The sequence below is a fragment of the Schistocerca americana genome, chromosome 4, assembly GCF_021461395.2.
Source record: "Schistocerca americana isolate TAMUIC-IGC-003095 chromosome 4, iqSchAmer2.1, whole genome shotgun sequence".
Classification (NCBI taxonomy): Eukaryota; Metazoa; Arthropoda; class Insecta; order Orthoptera; family Acrididae; genus Schistocerca; species Schistocerca americana.
Window position 1 is genome coordinate 255,994,942 of NC_060122.1, and position 19,429 is coordinate 256,014,370.

The following is a 19,429-nucleotide window of genomic DNA, read 5'->3' on the forward strand; positions in this document are numbered from 1 at the left end:
CGAAAGGAACACCAGAATGGAAGATACTAGAAGTAAATGTGATTTGGGTGACAAAACGACAGAATGAGACACATGTGTATGGAATATAAGAAAGAGTGAATTATCATTGATATGACAATAAAAAGAGGAATAGGAGTTGAGAATGTGACCATATGTACACAAATATTCTCGTTGCAACCCTTGTTCACAGTACGAGCAGCCCTTAACGGCTCACTATCTCACAACTGTTCATGACGTCGCCTTTCCGGCTTAGATCTTTTTTAATATGTGACTTGTAAGTACTGCATCTTTTCCAGTCAGTACAAACTTTAATTTTATTAATGTACTATATATCTAATATGTTTTAGAACAGTTAGTCTAATTCTGAAGACGACGCTCATAGTAGCATCGAAACCAGGTCAATTTTGACTTAATATTTGTGAATGAGGGCTTATCTGTTCCAATGTAATTCTGACACGGTCACTGAACCCTAGCAGCTATGTTCAAAGTTTTTTTTTGTCACATATGTTTTTGTAATGTCTCACATTTAATGGAGAGCTACACGTTAGCAGTTTTCAACAGAATTAATATTCAACTTTATTACAGCTTGTCATGAATGAGTGCGTAATTCTGCTTTGAATGGTATTGTGTCGAGTCACTGAGTATTTTTTGTAGTCTTAATGGCTTTATAAGTACTTATTCTGCCAGATACTGTTACAAAGCAGGAATATTCTTCAGGGAAATGCACATTTGTACATAACATTGTACATTATAACGTGAATGTACTTCCACTGTACTATATGCTACTGTTTCATAATATCTAATTATACAGAATTCACTAGTATATCCAGTGATGAAAGCAAGACAGTGGTGTATTATTTGCTTTGAAATTTTCATTGGAAAGGGAGGACGATTCCAGTGCACTGATTTCTGCTACAATTTGATTGTAGTACCTGTTAATAACATGTTGACGCATTTTCATATCATTGTTATATTTCTAGCATTTGTAAGGAAAAATGCTCTAGGCTTTTACTTTTCTAGTTAACATTACACAGCACGTTAAAGTTAGAACTGAGCTGGACTCCACTTAATGTTGTTAGATGTTGCCCCTGAATTGATCTATGACTCAGAGTGTTTTCGTTCTCTTTCTTTTTTTTCTGGACTATATAATGTTCACCATGCAGGACTGTCTTTCTAGTCCTAAGATAGCATATTCACAAACTTTATATTCTGTTGTAACAAATCAGCAACATTTTAAATATAAAAAAGGGACATGTATGAAGTTTGCAACCAAAATGATACTTATAAAAATTATAACCAATGCTGACAGGTTGCTAATTACAGTCACAAGATGTTGGCAGAACTACTTTATGGCATTATGTATTCTGGGTGCAGCCCATCATCAGATGACCAAAATACGAAGTTCAAGAAAAAAATCTTTAGATGCAAACAGTGTCACATTTAAAAATCCACAATGATAACACAATAGTGACAAGTGATTAATATTACTGTCAAAGCAAAAAATTCGTGATGTTTATCACTTGGCACTACTATCTTAACGTTGTGGATTTTTAGGTGTGTGTCTACACTGGAAATGCACAATGCAATAAAGAAGTTCAACTAATGTCTTATGACCCTTCTATTAGAATGACATTCAACCAGGTTCTTATGGTAATATTTAGTGCAGTAAAAATCCTCCCCCCCTCCCCCTTCCCCAGGTAATGCTCAGCATAAGTTGTAGATGGGCTCAATATAGATTTACAGCATTAGGCGTAATTATTTATTATAACATGTAGCTGGACTTTTTCTTTATTATGAAATTTAGTGGTATTTGCGTAAGGGAGTAGACCAAGCTAGAAATTTTGTTATAATCATTTTTTATTGACTTAAAATGTTCCTTAGAGAGTCTATTTTTAAGATTCATTCATATAAAGCATTCCATAAATGTTAAAACATTTAAAACCATAATTTACTGATGGGGGGTCTGGCACACCCGAGTGCTCAAATGCTATCAAAGTGATACTATAACCATTAAAAATGGAATAAGGGTCCTATTAGTGTCTAATAGTATCACAAAGGGCATTGGTATCAACTAAAATGCCACTGTCAACAAGATTTCTCTTTGTAACATGAATCATTTATGGTAAACAATCTGAAAGCACATGGTTGTTTCTTGTCTGCTTGATTTATCATTTCACTTGTTTTTCTTCTTTTTTTTAATATGAAGTAAAATGTGGGTGCCTGAAATCATCATCATCATCATCATCATCATTTAAGACTGATTATGCCTTTCAGCGTTCAGTCTGGAGCATAGCCCCCTTATACAGTTCCTCCATGATCCCCTATTCAGTGCTAACATTGGTGCCTCTTCTGATGTTAAACCTATTACTTCAAAATCATTCTTAACCGAATCCAGGTACCTTCTCCTCGGTCTGCCCCGACTCCTCTTACCCTCTACTGCTGAATCCATGAGTCTCTTGGGTAACCTTGCTTCTCCCATGCGTGTAACATGACCCCACCATCTAAGCCTGTTCGCCCTGACTGCTACATCTATAGAGTTCATTCCCAGTTTTTCCTTTGATTTCCTCATTGTGGACACCCTCCTACCATTGTTCCCATCTACTAGTACCTGCAATCATCCTAGCTACTTTCATATCTGTAACCTCAACCTTGTTGATAAGGTAACCTGAATCCACCCAGCTTTCGCTCCCATACAACAAAGTTGGTCGAAAGATTGAACGGTGCACAGATAACTTAGTCTTGGTACTGACTTCTTTCTTGCAGAAGAGAGTAGATCGTAGCTGAGCGCTCACTGCATTAGCTTTGCTACACCTCGCTTCCACTTCCTTCACTATGTTGCCATCCTGTGAGAATATGCATCCTAAGTACTTGAAACCATCCACCTGTTCTAACTTTGTTCCTCCTATTTGGCACTCAATCCGTTTATATTTCTTTCCCACTGACATTACTTTCGTTTTGAAGATGCTAATCTTCATACCATAGTCCTTACATTTCTGATCTAGCTCTGAAATATTACTTTGCAAACTTTCAATCGAATCTGCCACCACAACTAAGTCATCTGCATATGCAAGACTGCTTATTTTGTGTTCACATATCTTAATCTCACCCAGCCAGTCTATTGTTTTCAACATATGATCCATAAATAATATGAACAACAGTGGAGACAGGTTGCAGCCTTGTCTTACCCCTGAAACTACTCTGAACCATGAACTCAATTTACCGTCAACTCTAACTGCTGCCTGACTATCCATGTAAAGACCTTTAATTGCTTGCAAAAGTTTGCCTCCTATTCCATAATCTTGTAGAACAGACAATAACTTCCTCCTAGGAACCCGGTCATATGCCTTTTCTAGATCTATAAAGCATAGATACAATTCCCTGTTCCACTGATAACACTTCTCCATTATTTGCCGTAAGCTAAAGATCTGGTCCTGACAGCCTCAAAGAGGCCTAAACCCACACTGATTTTCATCCAATTGGTCCTCAACTAATACTCGCACTTTCCTTTCAACAATACCTGAGAAGGCTTTACCCACAACGCTGATTAAAGAGATACCTCTGTAGTTGTTACAATCTTTTCTGTTTCCATGTTTAAAGATTGGTGTGATTACTGCTTTTGTCCAGTCTGATGGAATCTGTCCCGACTCCCAGGCCATTTCAATTATCCTGTGTAGCCATTTAAGACCTGACATTCCACTGTATTTGATGAGTTCCGACTTAATTTCATCCACCCCAGCCGCTTTATTGCACTGCAATCTATTGACCATTTTTTCCACTTCCTCAAATGTGATCCTATTTCCATCATCATTCCTATCCCATTCTACCTCGAAATCTGAAACATTACTGATCACATTTTCACCTACATTGAGCAACTCTTCAAAATATTCCCTCCATCTGCCCAAGGCATCCACAGGATTCACCAGCAGTTTTCCTGACCTGTCCAAAATACTTGTCATTTCCTTCTTACCTCCCTTTCGAAGACTGCTAATTACACTCCAGAATGGTTTTCCAGCAGCTTGACCCATAGTCTCCAACCTGTTTCCAAAGTCTTCCCATGATTTCTTCTTGGATGCTGCAATTATCTGTTTGGCTTTGTTTCTTTCTTCAACATAACTTTCTCTGTCTACCTGGGTTCTGGTATGTAGCCATTTTTGATACGCCTTCTTTTTCCTTTACAGGCTGCCTTGACTGTATCATTCCACCAAGCTGTTTGCTTCATCCTACTTTTACACACTACTGTTCCAAGACATTCTTTAGCCACTTCTAGTACTGTGTCCCTGTACCTTGTCCATTCCTTTTCCAATGACTGTAATTGACTACACTCAACTAACTGGTACCTTTCTGAGATTGCTGTTATGTACTTGTGCCTGATTTCCTTATCCTGAAGTTTCTCCACTCTTATCCTCCTACATATGGACCTGACCTCCTGCACTTTCAGCCTCACAATCCCAATTTCACTGCAGATTAAATAATGATCAGTGTCATCAAAGAATCCCCTAAATTCACGTGTGTCCCTCACAGCCTTCCTGAATTCCTGATCTGTTATTATATAGTCAATGACAGATCTGGTGAATGTTCTTATGTTTAAAAAAGGAGTTTGTGATTACTAAGCCCATACTGGCACAGAAATCCAAGAGTTGTTTCCCGTTCCTGTTGGCCTCCATATCCTCTCCAAATTTACCCATAACCTTTTCATACCCTTCTGTGCCTGAAAATGACAAACAAATTTTTATGGATAAAAAAGGTTCAAAAAGTAATCCCAATTGTGCAAAAATGCTTTGATTGGTGAGTGCCAGTCAATCAATGTATTTCTGTCAAAATGAGAGCGTTTTGACAGCAGGAAAGAAAGAAAGAAAGGTCAACTGTATGGTACTGGCATTGTCAATTGGTGGCCTGTTTAGTTTCAATATTAAAAAATGCATTCTGAAACTTTAAATGCTTGCTTTTTCAAATGAACATTTTTCCAGCTGAAAGGAGCTATAACACCTGGAATATACATGCAATTACATCATACATTTTTGTAACTTGTTAGTCAGTGTTTTCTCTGCTGTAGTATGTAGGATTTTTGTGATATATTTTAATTTTGACTTTTAGCACACATTCTATTTTTTGGCAAAAACATTGACTTTTATTTGAGCGTGCCGCTATTTCATTAAAAACCATTTTTAAAATATCCCTTTGCACTATGTTAGACTATATTATAAATACCAAAACAGTTTTTGAAATTCTGTTCTAGGTTGAAAATTCTGGCGTTCAGAGCTCCCACCAACCACCCTCGCACTTCGTGAAGGCCTTTTGCATGTAGTGTCCTCTGAGTGCAAATCTTTTTACTAAAAAAGATACCACAACACTACCTTAATGGTGCACAATAAAGGTCTTAAGTCAGTTTTGAAATTTGTTTCTTATTTTATTGAAAAAAAAATCATGAATATCAGTTCCAAAATCGAGCATCATCCTAGTTAATGCTAGGTACATTCATCAGTGTTACAAATTCCACTGTACTGATAGACTTCTCCAATGCAGTTGCATTACAGATCTGTTCTGGAACAATTTACAGTAATAATAAATGCAATGAAAGTATGCTCACATTGTGCTGAGAGGCATAATTTAGAGATACATAGTAAAAATGATAAATATTTTTCTCACCCTACTACACACATCAAAAAAAATTTCATCACCTCGGTTCCAAGAGTTCCAGAACCTGTACAGAAAATTGGAATAGAGATCAACATAAACATCATTTCCACCCTTTTTATTGCTGATGAAAACCTCACATTGCGTGTTGAACCACCATACAGCGAGACCTTCTAGGGTGGTGGTCCAGATTGCTGTACGAACTGGTACCTCTGGTACCCAGTAGCATGTCCTCTTGCACTGCTGCATGCCTGTATTCGCCATGGCATACTGTCCACAAGTTCATCAAGGCATTGTTGGTCCAGATTGTCCCACTCCTGAATGGCGATTCGGCTTAGATCCCTCAGAGTGGTTGGTGGGTCACGTTGTCCGTAAGCAGCCCTTTTCAATCTATTCCAGGCATGTTTGGTAGGGTTCATGTCTGGAGGGGCATGCTGGCCACTCTAGTTGAGCGACGTAGTTATCCTGAAGGAAGTCATTCACATGATGTGCATGAAAGGGGTGCAAATCGTCACCCATGAAGACAAATGCCTCACCAATATGCTGGCGATATGGTTGCACTATTGGTCGGAGGATGTCATTCACGTATCATACAGCCATTACGGCCCCTTCCATGACCACCAGCGGCAAACATTGGCCCCACATAATGCCACCCTGAAACAGCAGGGAGCCTCCACCTGGCAACACGCGCTGGGCAGTGTGTGTAATGCGTTCAGCCTGACTGGATTGCCTCCAAACGCGTCTCCGACGATCGTCTGGTTGAAGGCATATACGACACTCGTCGGTGAAGAGAATGTGATGCCAATCCTGACCAGTACATTTGGCATGTTGTTGGGCCCATCTGCACCGGGCTGCATTGTGTCGTGGTTGCAAAGATGGACCTCGTCATGGATGTTGGGAGTGAAGTTGCACATCATGCAGCCTACTGCACACAGTTTGAGTCATAACACGGCGTCCTGTGGCTCCACGAAAAGCATTATTCAACATGGTGGCATTGCTGTCAGGGTTCCTCTGAGCCATAATCTGTAGGTAGCAGTCATCCACTGCAGTAGTAGCCCTTGTGCGGCCTGAGCGAGGCATGTCATCGACAGTTCCTGTCTCTCTGTAACTCCTCCATGTCCAAACAACATCACTTTGGTTCACTCCGAGACGCCTGGACACTTCCCTTGTTGAAGCCCTTACTGACACAAAGTAACAATGAGGATGCGATCAAACTGTGATACAGTAGCATTAAATAAATAAATAACCACTTTTTCACTTGTCTACCACCCCAGTCCCTACTAACCACGTTAAAACATATCAATATGTTACTTATTCTCCATAAACAAGCCCCTCCCCCCCTCCTTCCCACATACACACTCTGAAGCTGCCTGACACTCTGGTCCTCTATCCTACATATATTATTATTATTATTATTATTATTATTATTATCATCATTAGGGTTTCTCCCTGTTCCATTCACATACTGAGCACATGAAGTATAATTGTTTGAATGCCTCTGTGTGTGCAACAATTATTCTAATCTTGTCCTCACGAGGTTGTAGTATATTCCTAGAGTCATCATTTAAAGCGGGTTCTTGAAACTTAGTTAACAGACTTTCTCGGGATAGTTTATGTCTATCTTCAAGAGTTTTACAGTTCGGTTCCTTCAGTATCTCTGTGAAACTCTCACATGGATTAAACAAACCTGTGACCATTCAGGCTGCCCTTTTCTGTATGCTGCCATGCTGCCCTTCTGTGCCCTTGTTAGACCTACCTGGTATAGCTCCCGCAGACTTGAGAAATATTCTACAGCCGGTCGCATGAATGTTTTTTAAGCAATCTCCTTTGTAGACTGATTACACTTACCCAGTATTCTACCAATAAACTGAAGTCTAGCACCTGTTTTAACCACGACTGTATCTATCTGGTCATTCCATTTCATATCTCTATGAAGTATTACACTTAGGTATTTGTATGAATTGCCAATTCCAACAGTGACTCATTGATATTATAGTCAAAGGATAATACGTTTTTCCATTTTCTGAAGTGCAAAATTTTACATTTCTGAACATTTAGGGCAAGTTGCCAATCTCTGCATCACATTGAAATCTTATCAGGAACTAGCTGAATATACAGGCTCTTTCATTCAGATAGTACATCATTACAGATAACTGCATCTCCTGAAAAAAAGCCTGATGTTACTATTAATATTGTTTGAAAGCTCAATAATATACACTCCTGGAAATGGAAAAAAGAACACATTGACACCGGTGTGTCAGACCCACCATACTTGCTCCGGACACTGCGAGAGGGCTGTACAAGCAATGATCACACGCACGGCACAGCGGAAACACTAGGAACCGCGGTGTTGGCCGTCGAATGGCGCTAGCTGCGCAGCATTTGTGCACCGCCGCCGTCAGTGTCAGCCAGTTTGCCGTGGCATACGGAGCTCCATCGCAGTCTTTAACACTGGTAGCATGCCGTGACAGCGTGGACGTGAACCGTATGTGCAGTTGACGGACTTTGAGCGAGGGCGTATAGTGGGCATGCGGGAGGCCGGGTGGACGTACCGCCGAATTGCTCAACACGTGGGGCGTGAGGTCTCCACAGTACATCGATGTTGTCGCCAGTGGTCGGCGGAAGGTGCACGTGCCCGTCGACCTGGGACCGGACCGCAGCGACGCACGGATGCACGCCAAGACCGTAGGATCCTACGCAGTGCCGTAGGGGACCGCACCGCCACTTCCCAGCAAATTAGGGACACTGTTGCTCCTGGGGTATCGGCGAGGACCATTCGCAACCGTCTCCATGAAGCTGGGCTACGGTCCCGCACACCGTTAGGCCGTCTTCCGCTCACGCCCCAACATCGTGCAGCCCGCCTCCAGTGGTGTCGCGACAGGCGTGAATGGAGGGACGAATGGAGACGTGTCGTCTTCAGTGATGAGAGTCGCTTCTGTCTTGGTGCCAATGATGGTCGTATGCGTGTTTGGCGCCGTGCAGGTGAGCGCCACAATCAGGACTGCATACGACCGAGGCACACAGGGCCAACACCCGGCATCATGGTGTGGGGAGCGATCTCCTACACTGGCCGTACACCACTGGTGATGGTCGAGGGGACACTGAATAGTGCACGGTACATCCAAACCGTCATCGAACCCATTGTTCTACCATTCCTAGACCGGCAAGGGAACTTGCTGTTCCAACAGGACAATGCACGTCCGCATGTATCCCGTGCCACCCAACGTGCTCTAGAAGGTGTAAGTCAATTACCCTGGCCAGCAAGATCTCCGGATCTGTCCCCCATTGAGCATGTTTGGGACTGGATGAAGCGTCGTCTCACGCGGTCTGCACGTCCAGCACGAACGCTGGTCCAACTGAGGCGCCAGGTGGAAATGGCATGGCAAGCCGCTCCACAGGACTACATCCAGCATCTCTACGATCGTCTCCATGGGAGAATAGCAGCCTGCATTGCTGCGAAAGGTGGATATACACTGTACTAGTGCCGACATTGTGCATGCTCTGTTGCCTGTGTCTATGTGCCTGTGGTTCTGTCAGTGTGATCATGTGATGTATCTGACCCCAGGAATGTGTCAATAAAGTTTCCCCTTCCTGGGACAATGAATTCATGGTGTTCTTATTTCAATTTCCAGGAGTGTATAATATGAACATCACATGTCCCAACACACTTTCCCGAGGTACACCTGAAGTTACTCCTACATCTGATGATGACTGTCCATCCCAGATAACATGCTGTGTCCTCCTTACCAAAAAAGTCCTCAATCCAATCATAAATTTAACTTGATACCCCCTTACAATACCGAGTCAAACGCTCTTTGGAAATCAACAAATACTGCATCTACTTGACTGACTTGATCCAAAGCTTTCTGCATGTCATGTTATAAAAATGCGAGTTGGGTTTCACATGGTCGATGTTTATGAAATCCATCCTGGTTGGCATTGAGGAGGTCATTCTGTTCAAGATACTTCATTATATTTGAGCTCAGAACATGTTCTAAGATTCTGCAACAAATTGATGTCAAGGATATTGGACGGTAGTTTTGTGGCTTACTTCTACTACCCTTTTTGTAGATAGGTGTGAACTAAGCCTTTTTCCAAAAACTGGGCACGGTTTTTTATTCAAGGGATCTACAACAGACCATAGTTAGAAGAAAGGCTAACTCAGCTGTAAATTCAGTATAGAATCTGACAGGGATTCCATTAGGGCCTGAAGCGTTGCTCAATTTTAATGATTTAAGCTGTTTCTCAACACAAATGACATTAATATTTATTTCATTCATCTTTTCAGTGCTACAACGATTAAATTGGTTCAATTCTCTTGGGTATTCCTCTGTAAAGGAACATTTGAAAATGGAGTTAAGCATGTGTGTAGGTTTTGTGAAAGATCACTTGACAATATTCTGGTATGGTACTCACTGAAAGTATCACGCATTGTTCTCTCGACAGCCAAACGTGTTTCATTCAGCATCTCTCTATCTATAGCCCCACACTTTGTTTTACACCTATTATACAATAATCTCTGCTTCTTTAGAAGATGCGACTGTATACCATGGAGGCTGCTTCCCATTATGAACTGTTCTACTGGGTACATATCTGTCCAGCCCGTGCTCAACTTTTCTTTTAAACTTGAGCTAGAGTTCCTCTACATGCTCCTGTCCTGTGCTGAAAGTTTCAAGTTCCTCATTGAGATATGACACTACTGATTTTTTTTATCTGCTTTACTGAACATATTCAGCTTTCTGCTTGTTTTAGTTGTCCTTCATACTTTGATAATCATTGATGTCGCAACTGCCTCAGGGTCACTGATACCAGTTCCAATGTGGATACCCTCAAAGAGGTCAGGTCTATTTGTTGCCATTAGATCCAATATATTTCCATCATGAGTGGGGTTCCTAAATATCTGTTCTAGGTAGTTTTCAGAGAAGGCATTTGGTAAAGTTTCACAGGATTTATTATCAGGCACGCCACTAACAAAGCTGTAATTTTCCCAATTAATTGTTAGATGATTAAAGTCTCCATCAATGACTGCAGAATGATTGGAGAACTTACGTACAAGTGAGCTGAGGGTTTCGCTTAAAGTTTTCAGATACATTATGAGATGAGTCAGGTGGGTGATAAGCTTATCTATGTACACCGTTGATGCCGAGTCTTGCCCAAACAGTCTAGGCAGAGTGTTCATTATTTAAAAGGCATGCATGTAGTCAAAAAGACTGCATGGGCAATGGCTCCCCCACACCCAACTGGGGAAAACTGATAAATATTATCAAAAATATGTTTCATTTTGTGTGTGTGTGTGTGTGTGTGTGTGTGTGTGTGCGAGATATATATATCAACAATATTTTTGGGCTATACTCTGCTCCCAATTTACTCCCACTGATGTAAAGAAAATTTAACTTCTTTGAAAATGACCATGCAAAAGGACAGTTTCAGGTGGGTTAATATGCTTAACATGTTACTTTACAGTATAAAATATTTCTCTTAGATTTGTGGCACATACTGCAAATTTACAAAAACTTTTCGGTTTACAAGATGAACTTTACCACTATACTACGAAGCCCAACTGGGGCACTGTCACCCAGGGCCAGTTGCAAGTTGCCTATCTATTGGTTTCCAGGGGCAACAAAAATTTGATTTTCAATATTTCATACAATTACCGAATGAATTAAAAAAATAATAAAATGCTGTCATAATCTATTCACTGAGAGGTATAATCTTATGTAAAGGTTTGTCACAATAAGGCAAGTAGTATTTAGAAACTGTATATGTCTTCAGGCAGTGTAACTTACTGCATGCAGTTACCTGCACTATTTCATCCAGCATTTGAGAATGTGAGCACTTCGTGTCTTGCAACAAACTTTAAACATAATTTCAAACCTTTTCTAAACTCTTTCTCTGCAATGTTAAATATGTAACATATTAATTGATTTGTAAAGTAATCGGATGTTTAATAATTTTGTACACAGGAGGTTCGATCTTTACGAATTGTGGGTTTACTGGTTGTCATCTAAAGTGCGTATTTTGCAAAGCAAGAAGAAGGATTTTCAAGCCATATATTCTTGTGTTTGAAGTTCTTTGCACACCACTCAAAGTCTGCTTCTGTATTGTAACATGGATGTTGCATTTCTTAATCAAGTCATTCTTTCTGATTGATTGATTGGCTAATTGAGGGGTGTTATGTGGCTAAACAGTGAGGTCATCTGTTCCGTGATTCCAAAGTTACACATGGAAGAGAGAGAGCCCACTAAAAGTGGACAGATCCATTCAGAGGAGTCAAACTATAAAATGAGGAAGTTAAAATACACACTGTAGAAGATACAAAAGGATTGCCCAAATCTAAAAACTACAAAAAGGAGAGCCCTGTGAATGATTAGCAGTTCTGCTGTGAACAAACTACATGATCCTGGCAATAAATGCTGTTCTAAGTCAGTAGAAGACGTGAAAGAGTGTCCCACTGTATCTATCATCTTAGAACCGTCAATGTAGAAGATGGTGACATCCTGGAACTATGCTATGATGGAACGTACAAGACGCCAGAAGACCATAGGGGTGACAGAGTGATTAGGGCCCTGGAATAGGTTGGTCCTAATCTGTGGTCTACGCGCCATCGAACGGCAGGTGTGGGACGAAATACACGGGGCAATTTCAGTGAGTGGAGATGGAGATCCCCACGAAGGGAGGTGAAATGCATTCCAACAGGCAATCCCATCCATGCCTGGTTATCAGGAGGGAGACATCCCTCGTTTGCAAAGAGGACAGGGTACATGGGATGGTCAGGGAATCGGCAAATGGTGATTGCATAAGAAACTAGGCGTTGGCTCCATAGTATTTATAGAGGGGAATAGTTGCTTCTGCAAGGAGACTGTCAATGGGACGAGTGCAAAAGGCACCAATAGCTAGCTGCATCCCACAGTGGTGAACAGGGTCAAGTATTTTCAGAGTGAAAGGAGCCAATGAGCCACAAACCTGACTACCATAATCTAGTCTGGACAAGACCAGAGCATGGTAAAGATGGAGAAGAGTAGCATAGCCTGCACCCCAAGATGTGTGGGGCAGGATACAGAGAGCATTAAGGTTCCACATGCATGTAGTCTTCAGGTGGCAAATAGGAGGCAGCCATGTCAGCTTTTTATAAAAAAATAAGGCCCAAGAAATGGGACTGTGCTACAACATCTAGAAGATGGTCACCTAAATAAAGTTCTGAATCGGGGTGTACTGTGGGTCGATGACAAAAATGCATAACCCGCATTTTGGAGGGAGCAAACTGGAAGCCATGGGACACGTCTCACATACAGGCCCATCGGATGGCGCCTTGGAGCCTGTGATCAGCAGATGCTACCAAATGGGAGCTGCACTAGATGCAAAAATTGTTGACATACAATTCTGTGGTAACCAGAGGCCCAACAGAGGTTACAAATGCATTGATGGCTATGAGGAAGAGAGTGACACTAAACACAGACAAATGGCTCTGAGCACTATGGGACTTAACATTGGAGGTCATCAGTCCCCACTAAACACAGAGCCCTGTGGGATACCATTCTCCTGAATCCGAGGGGTGCTGAGTGAAGTGCCAACTCTAACACAGAAGAGCTGGTGGGATAAAAACTAGCACATAAAAATCAGAAAGGGGCAGCAAAAGCCCCAGTCATGGCGAGTAACTAAAATGTGATGGTGCCAACGTGTGTCGTATGCCTTATGTAGGTCACAGAAGGCTGCGACAAGGTGCCGGCAGTTAGTGAAAGCCTGTCGGACTGCTGTTTCCAATTAGAGTAAATGGTCAGTTGGAGATCATCCTTCCTGGAAGCCACACTGATGCAGGGATAAAAGGCCCTGAGATTCGAATACCCAACATAATCGGAAGCTAACCTCTCCAGCAGTTTACAAAGTACATTCGTTAGGCTACTTGGGTGGTAGCTGTTGAGAGATGTTGGGTTCTTCCTGAGCTTAAGGACGGGTATAACTATACTGTCTCACCATTGCGACGGGTAAGCACCTGGGAGCCAAATGCAGTTGAAGACCCTGAGTAGATGTTGCCTCTTGTTAACGTCCAAGTGTTAGACCACATGGTTGTGGCTGGAATCCAGGTGTGGGGTCGTGTCATGTGAAGAGGTAAGAGCCTGCAACCATTCCCATTCAGAGCAGGGTTCATTATAACGTCCAGGTTAGTGAGGTTGAAACAGAGTGCGGTCTGTTCAACTCGACATTTCTGCTGGAGAAAAATAGCAGGATAGGAAGAGGATGCCAACGTCATCACAAAGTGTGTCGTGAATTGTTCTACAAGAACCAATGAATCAGTACTGAGAAGCTTAAAGGATAAGACCCTGGACAGTTGAATGCTGCTGGCGGCACAGAAGGCTATGGAGCTTGGACCAGATCTGCAATGAAGAGGCATACGTCCTCAGGGAGGAAACCTAGCGCTCCCAATATTCCTTTTTACTCTGCTTGAAAAGGTAATGAGGCTTAGCACAGAGACGCTTACAAGCAAGGAGGTTGGTCTCTGAAGGGTGTTGTTTAAATTGCTGCAGTGCCTGTCGGCAGTCCTGGACAGTGACTGCTATGTCCTTGTTCCACCACAGTACCAGTCGATGACGAAGGGACCTGTGGATAGGGGGTCAGCAGTGCCAGTAGCATGAAGAATAGTGGCAGAAATGCTCTGTATGACCACATCATTGCAGTTTAAGAGAGAGCTGTCAAAGTGCACAGCAAATGTATATGAAGGCCAATTGGCCCTGTGGAAGCCCAAAGTGAGAGCCTGCCTACCTGGCAGTGGCAGGAGCATGACAGAATCACTGGAAAGCGATCACTGTCACAAAGATCATCATGGGGAGACCAATGTAGGGAAGCCACAAGAGCATGGGAGGAGATCGCGAGATCGGTAGCAGTAAAGGGCCATCAGTGGCACTGAATTAAGTAGGGAAAACGTCACTAAGGAGACACAAATCAAAGTCTGTCATAAGTTGGTCAATTAGGAGATCCCTACCTGTTGAAGCGGCACTACCCCACAGGGGGTGGTGTGCATTGAAGTCCCCGAGGAGGATAAACGGGGGCGAGAGTTGCTGTGGTGAGGTAGGCAGTTCAACATAATAAAATGGCCTACCTGGAGGGAGGTAGACATTGCAAATGGAGATTGTTGGAGTCATTTGCATTCTAACCACTATTGCTTCCAGGCTGGTATGAACGGGGATCCAGTCACTAATGACATTGGAGTGAACCAAAGTGCAGACCCCTCCAGATGCTATACCAGGGCCAGTATGACAGAATGCCCGATAACCATGAAACATTGGATAGTGGTCATCACAGAAATGAGTTTCTTGAAGAGAAGACAGAATGCAGAATAGGAGGAAACAAGACATTGTATTTCTGATATGTGACGATAATATCTGTTGCAATTCCACTGGATTATTGTGTGGTGAGAGTCCAGGTTGGACATAAAGAAGCTGAGGGGAGGTCATGTCACTCAGTCAGTGGTCCTCAGGGGGCAGATGGCACCTCCGGGGAGGTGGCGGGGGGGTTGTCCTGGTTTGTGCAAGAACTGGAACCAAAAGAGAGCAGGCGACCTTGGGGTACACAGATGGCGCATCTCGTGGCCGAGCTGTGGTAGTAGGTTTCCGGGAGGGGGACGGGGCTGGGGTAAGGAAGAGATAGGAGGGAGAGGCAAAAGTTGAAGTTAGTGCCACCAGATGGAGTCTCTCATATTTCTGGTGAGGCTCAGGTGATCCAGGGACTTATACTCTTGGGTTTTCTATTCTCATTTGTAAGATGGGCAATCTGGCGAGCAAAGAGAGTGGCAGTCATGACAATTGACGAACACAGGTTGCGGAAGACAGTGGGTTCCTTCATGGAGTGGGTGTCCACAGTCACCACACGAAGTGTCTGCTGTATAGTGGGAAGATGCTAGCACCAAAAGCACACGATGGGTGGAGGGACATACGGATTCATGTCACATCTTAAGCACATAGCCTTGACCTTTTCTGGGAGGGTATCCCCCTCGAAAGCCAGAATGAAGGCACCTGTATTGGTGTGGTTGTCTTTACGGCCCTTTAAACACACCAAACAAAATGAACGCTGCGTCACTCCAGACTAGTCCAGAGTTCCTCATCAGTTTGCAGGATGAAGTCCCTATCAAAAATCACTCCCTGCACCATATTGAGAGACTACTGAGGAGTAATAGACACTGGGACATTGCCAAGATGATCACAAGCACAAAGAGCTACAGACTGGGCAGCAGAAGCAGCTTTGATCAACAGGGAGCCCGACCACATCTTACTGTCCTCAATATTCTCCACAAAAACAATGGCTTTGTGCTGGTGAATGTGTCCCAGTCCATCCTAGTACAGATGAGATAGTGGGGAAAGTTTTTCATGCCAAGATGGGAAGCCTGGCCCTCCTCCCATGGTGTAGCTAGGGAAGGGAAGGCTGCTGGGTCATATGAAGTAGTATTCAATGATCCTTCATCATTTGAAGAGACAACCATTTGAGAACAGCCAGATTTTTGCAGCTTGAGACACTTCACACGCCAAGCATACGTCCTGATACCAACCTCTTTGATCAGGAACTGATACCAACCTCTTTGATCAGGAACTCTCCCCCTGAGTACCACCCAGCCACAGCAAGGGTTGCCTGGCATGGCAGCATTGCTGGGAGTTCTGATGCTCCATGAAGAAAAGCAACCACTCCTTGGCATACATGGGAAGGGAACAGATCAGGTATCAGTATGTGATCCCTGTGTTGTCAGGGGACTCAGTCAGATGGGTACATAACAGCCCCATCACACATACTGGCTACACATATTGGTGACCTAGCAGGATGGAGGGTGGCTATGGCAGGAAAGGAAGAGGGAAAGGAAAGGGGGGAGAGAAATTCACGGCATAGAAGCAAGGGAGGAAGTTCTTCCCCAAATGGCTCACACTAAAAACAGAACATTTATAAGTTGAGTCAAACCTCAAGCGGAGACCTAAATGCCAAATAGGATGAACGAGAACAGGCAGAATGAAACAAAATTGCAAACAATACAGGGAACCTGGTGGTTAGCCAGGTTGGCATAAATCAGAACATGGAGAGAGGGGAAAGAGGGGGCAGTGGGGAAGGAGCAAGGATAGGGAGAGAGGGACAGAGTAAAGGAAATGCAGCCACAGAAGGAAGAATGGGCTGTACAATAGCTCATGGCCCCATGTCTGCCATGCACGACCTCACGAAAGAACTTTGAGCCCCCTGGGGGGATTCTTTCTGATATATCCAGTACTTATGTGTATTACCTGTACATGAAATATTTATGATACTCAAAATTTATAAATTTCTAGTGCTGTTGCAGGCTGGAAAATTAATATAATCAAACTGTGTGATGTATCAGATCTCAAACAACGATCTGTGCATGTTTCAGTTAGTGGACTGTTCTCTTAATTTGTTTTACAACCCACCTCACACAAACTGGAGTTATGTAGGGGATGGCAGCACCGCAATAATAACTCCTTCTGCTAAACTTACAAGAATAGCGCCCCATTTGGATAAATATGGGAGAATTTGTTAGTCGCTATCAAAGAATTAGACCCGCAATAAGGTTCACACAGCTGGGAAATGTATCCTGAAACTACTTCCTGTCGTGGAATACTAAGAAGGGCATGTCTAAAGAGAGCTAAAGGCATATTAAAGCCTTGAGGTGGGCAACATCATGGCCCACTTTGATGGCTCAGAGGTGGAATCATTGCTTATGAATTGTGAAGCAGACCTGTATTCAAGCACCAGTCTGATGTACAATGCCAGTCTATAATACTACAGTGTAAATGCAATAGTTACTGCAGTTACAATATTAGTGCTACAAATAATATACAAAAGGTCTCAGTTTACTTGACCTAGATGGCAGAGAGCATGAACACAGTATTAATAATGAAAATATGATTTCCTTGGTTTTGTCCAGGATTCAGGAGAGCTATATTATTTTCTGAATACTGTGGAAATGAATAATTGTTCCACATTATCATTAAATCACTGTTTATTCTTACCTGTAATATGTGTACACCCCTCAGAGAGAGAACAACTAATTCTTTAACACCATCACCTGTCACATCAACATACAGCACTGAATGAATAGGATTTGCAAATGTGCGTTTGCCAGATAATACCCAAGAATCAGATTTGTACTTGTACATAAGCATTTCCTGAAAAAAAAAAAAAAAAATAAAAAATAAAAATAAAACTAATTTTTATTCATTATTTATTCCACAATTTTCTATAGTGCAATAAAGCTTTGCTTACCTGTCCGTATGTCCCAAGTAATATTTCCTGCTCTCCATCCATGTCAATGTCAGCAATGCATGAACAGAGGACAGCATCAAACTCTTCACTTGATGGTAGTGAATGGCTACAGTTCAAACCATTCTGAGCTACATTCCTGTTAGCAAACGAACTGGATATTAACTCTTAATCACAAAAATATAAAAAAAATCATGTGGAAAAGACAGACAATCCAACATACATAGGAGCATATGGTTTTCACTTATTTAAATGACAAATCTTTACAACTGTACTTGAATTTGTTGTCCTTAGAAGTTCTCACTTTTTAATTAATTTGGAACTACACTTCTTGACATATTTTTTAAAATTTCAAGAATGCTGTTGTAATTTTCAAGAATTACCAAAAACTACTTTCGGTCTTGTTGGATGATATGATCTGTCTCTTTAATAAATAAGATTTTCTATGTTGCATACTTCTTTGTCTTGTGTGATGGGCTTGACAAAAGCATAATTGCAAAGTATGGTTTTGCACTTATTCCTATAAAAGTTGATAGTGCTGCCAGCATAAAAAGTGTAGTAGCTGACTTTATGTGATGTAAGTACAAAGGACACAGGAGAAGAAGGCAATTGCTAGGCTCTGAATGTGCTTTTGAGTTCATAGTAAGAAACTCAATTGGAATTTTAAACTCTTGTATCTTTTTCTTCACTATAAAAGATGAGTAGATTCCACACAATGAAAGTACCTGAAAAAAGAAATACAACAATGTGATGTGCATCCCTACATATTCTTACCGACAAATGAAAACCCTAAAACAAGTTATCAGAGAGGAAAGCACAACTATTGTGTGGATCTGTTATTTTATTTGGATATGGAGAAATATGCCAATGGATGATGTGTGGCATCTCTTCAAGATGAGGCAATGATCACAATAACTTTGTGAGAGAAAGTACATATGGGTGCAGAGGTGAATATATAAGCTCTGAACATCACTGACCTACACTGGAGAAGTGTGAAGTACTGTTGTATATGTTTTTTGGACAATATTTGGGTTATACAGGGTGTTAACAGTATAAGCGCAGATATTGTGATCACTGTTACATTAATAAGCACCCATTTCAGTGTGTTTGTCGTTTTCTCTCTGTGTCTAACAGTCTTTCTGCAAACATGCTGCATAATTTACTACCTGATATCTTCTGCACAGTTGTAATTGCACCACTAAGTGGTCTGTCAGTACAGACTAACCATTTTGGATCTATGCGTCCACACTTTAACATCTGACCTGCTGCCCAGGGGAAAATAAGCATTAATGGCAAGCTCTTGCCACATGAGCTTAGACGTACTAATCAACCTAAAACATACTACTCATAACAGTTATAATTAAGTATGTACTGACGTAACACTGTTCAGTACACAGTACACTATACTCAGTTGCTGTACTATATTTCCTTCTAGCAAAAAGCTGATGAGGAGGAGACAAAGTCTTGTATCGCTGCAACCGAAGCAATTATTGAACAAGTAAGAGGTTAAGAAAATCCATACCAAGTCTTTATTGATAAATTTATGTTT

General features: G+C 42.0%; 1 protein-coding gene across 2 annotated transcripts in view; it reads right to left on the bottom strand.

Moving 5' to 3' along the window:
- LOC124612335 (KICSTOR complex protein kaptin-like) overlaps positions 1–19,429 on the bottom strand; it is a 114,727-nt gene that overhangs the window by 4,051 nt on the left and 91,247 nt on the right. For both annotated transcript variants that reach the window (XM_047140480.1, XM_047140482.1), the window contains exons 6-7: positions 17,884–18,019; positions 17,631–17,786 (exon numbers count right to left, since the gene is read on the bottom strand). In XM_047140480.1, the coding sequence (XP_046996436.1) occupies positions 17,631–17,786; positions 17,884–18,019 (292 nt within the window). The remainder of the gene's footprint in view (positions 1–17,630; positions 17,787–17,883; positions 18,020–19,429) is intronic.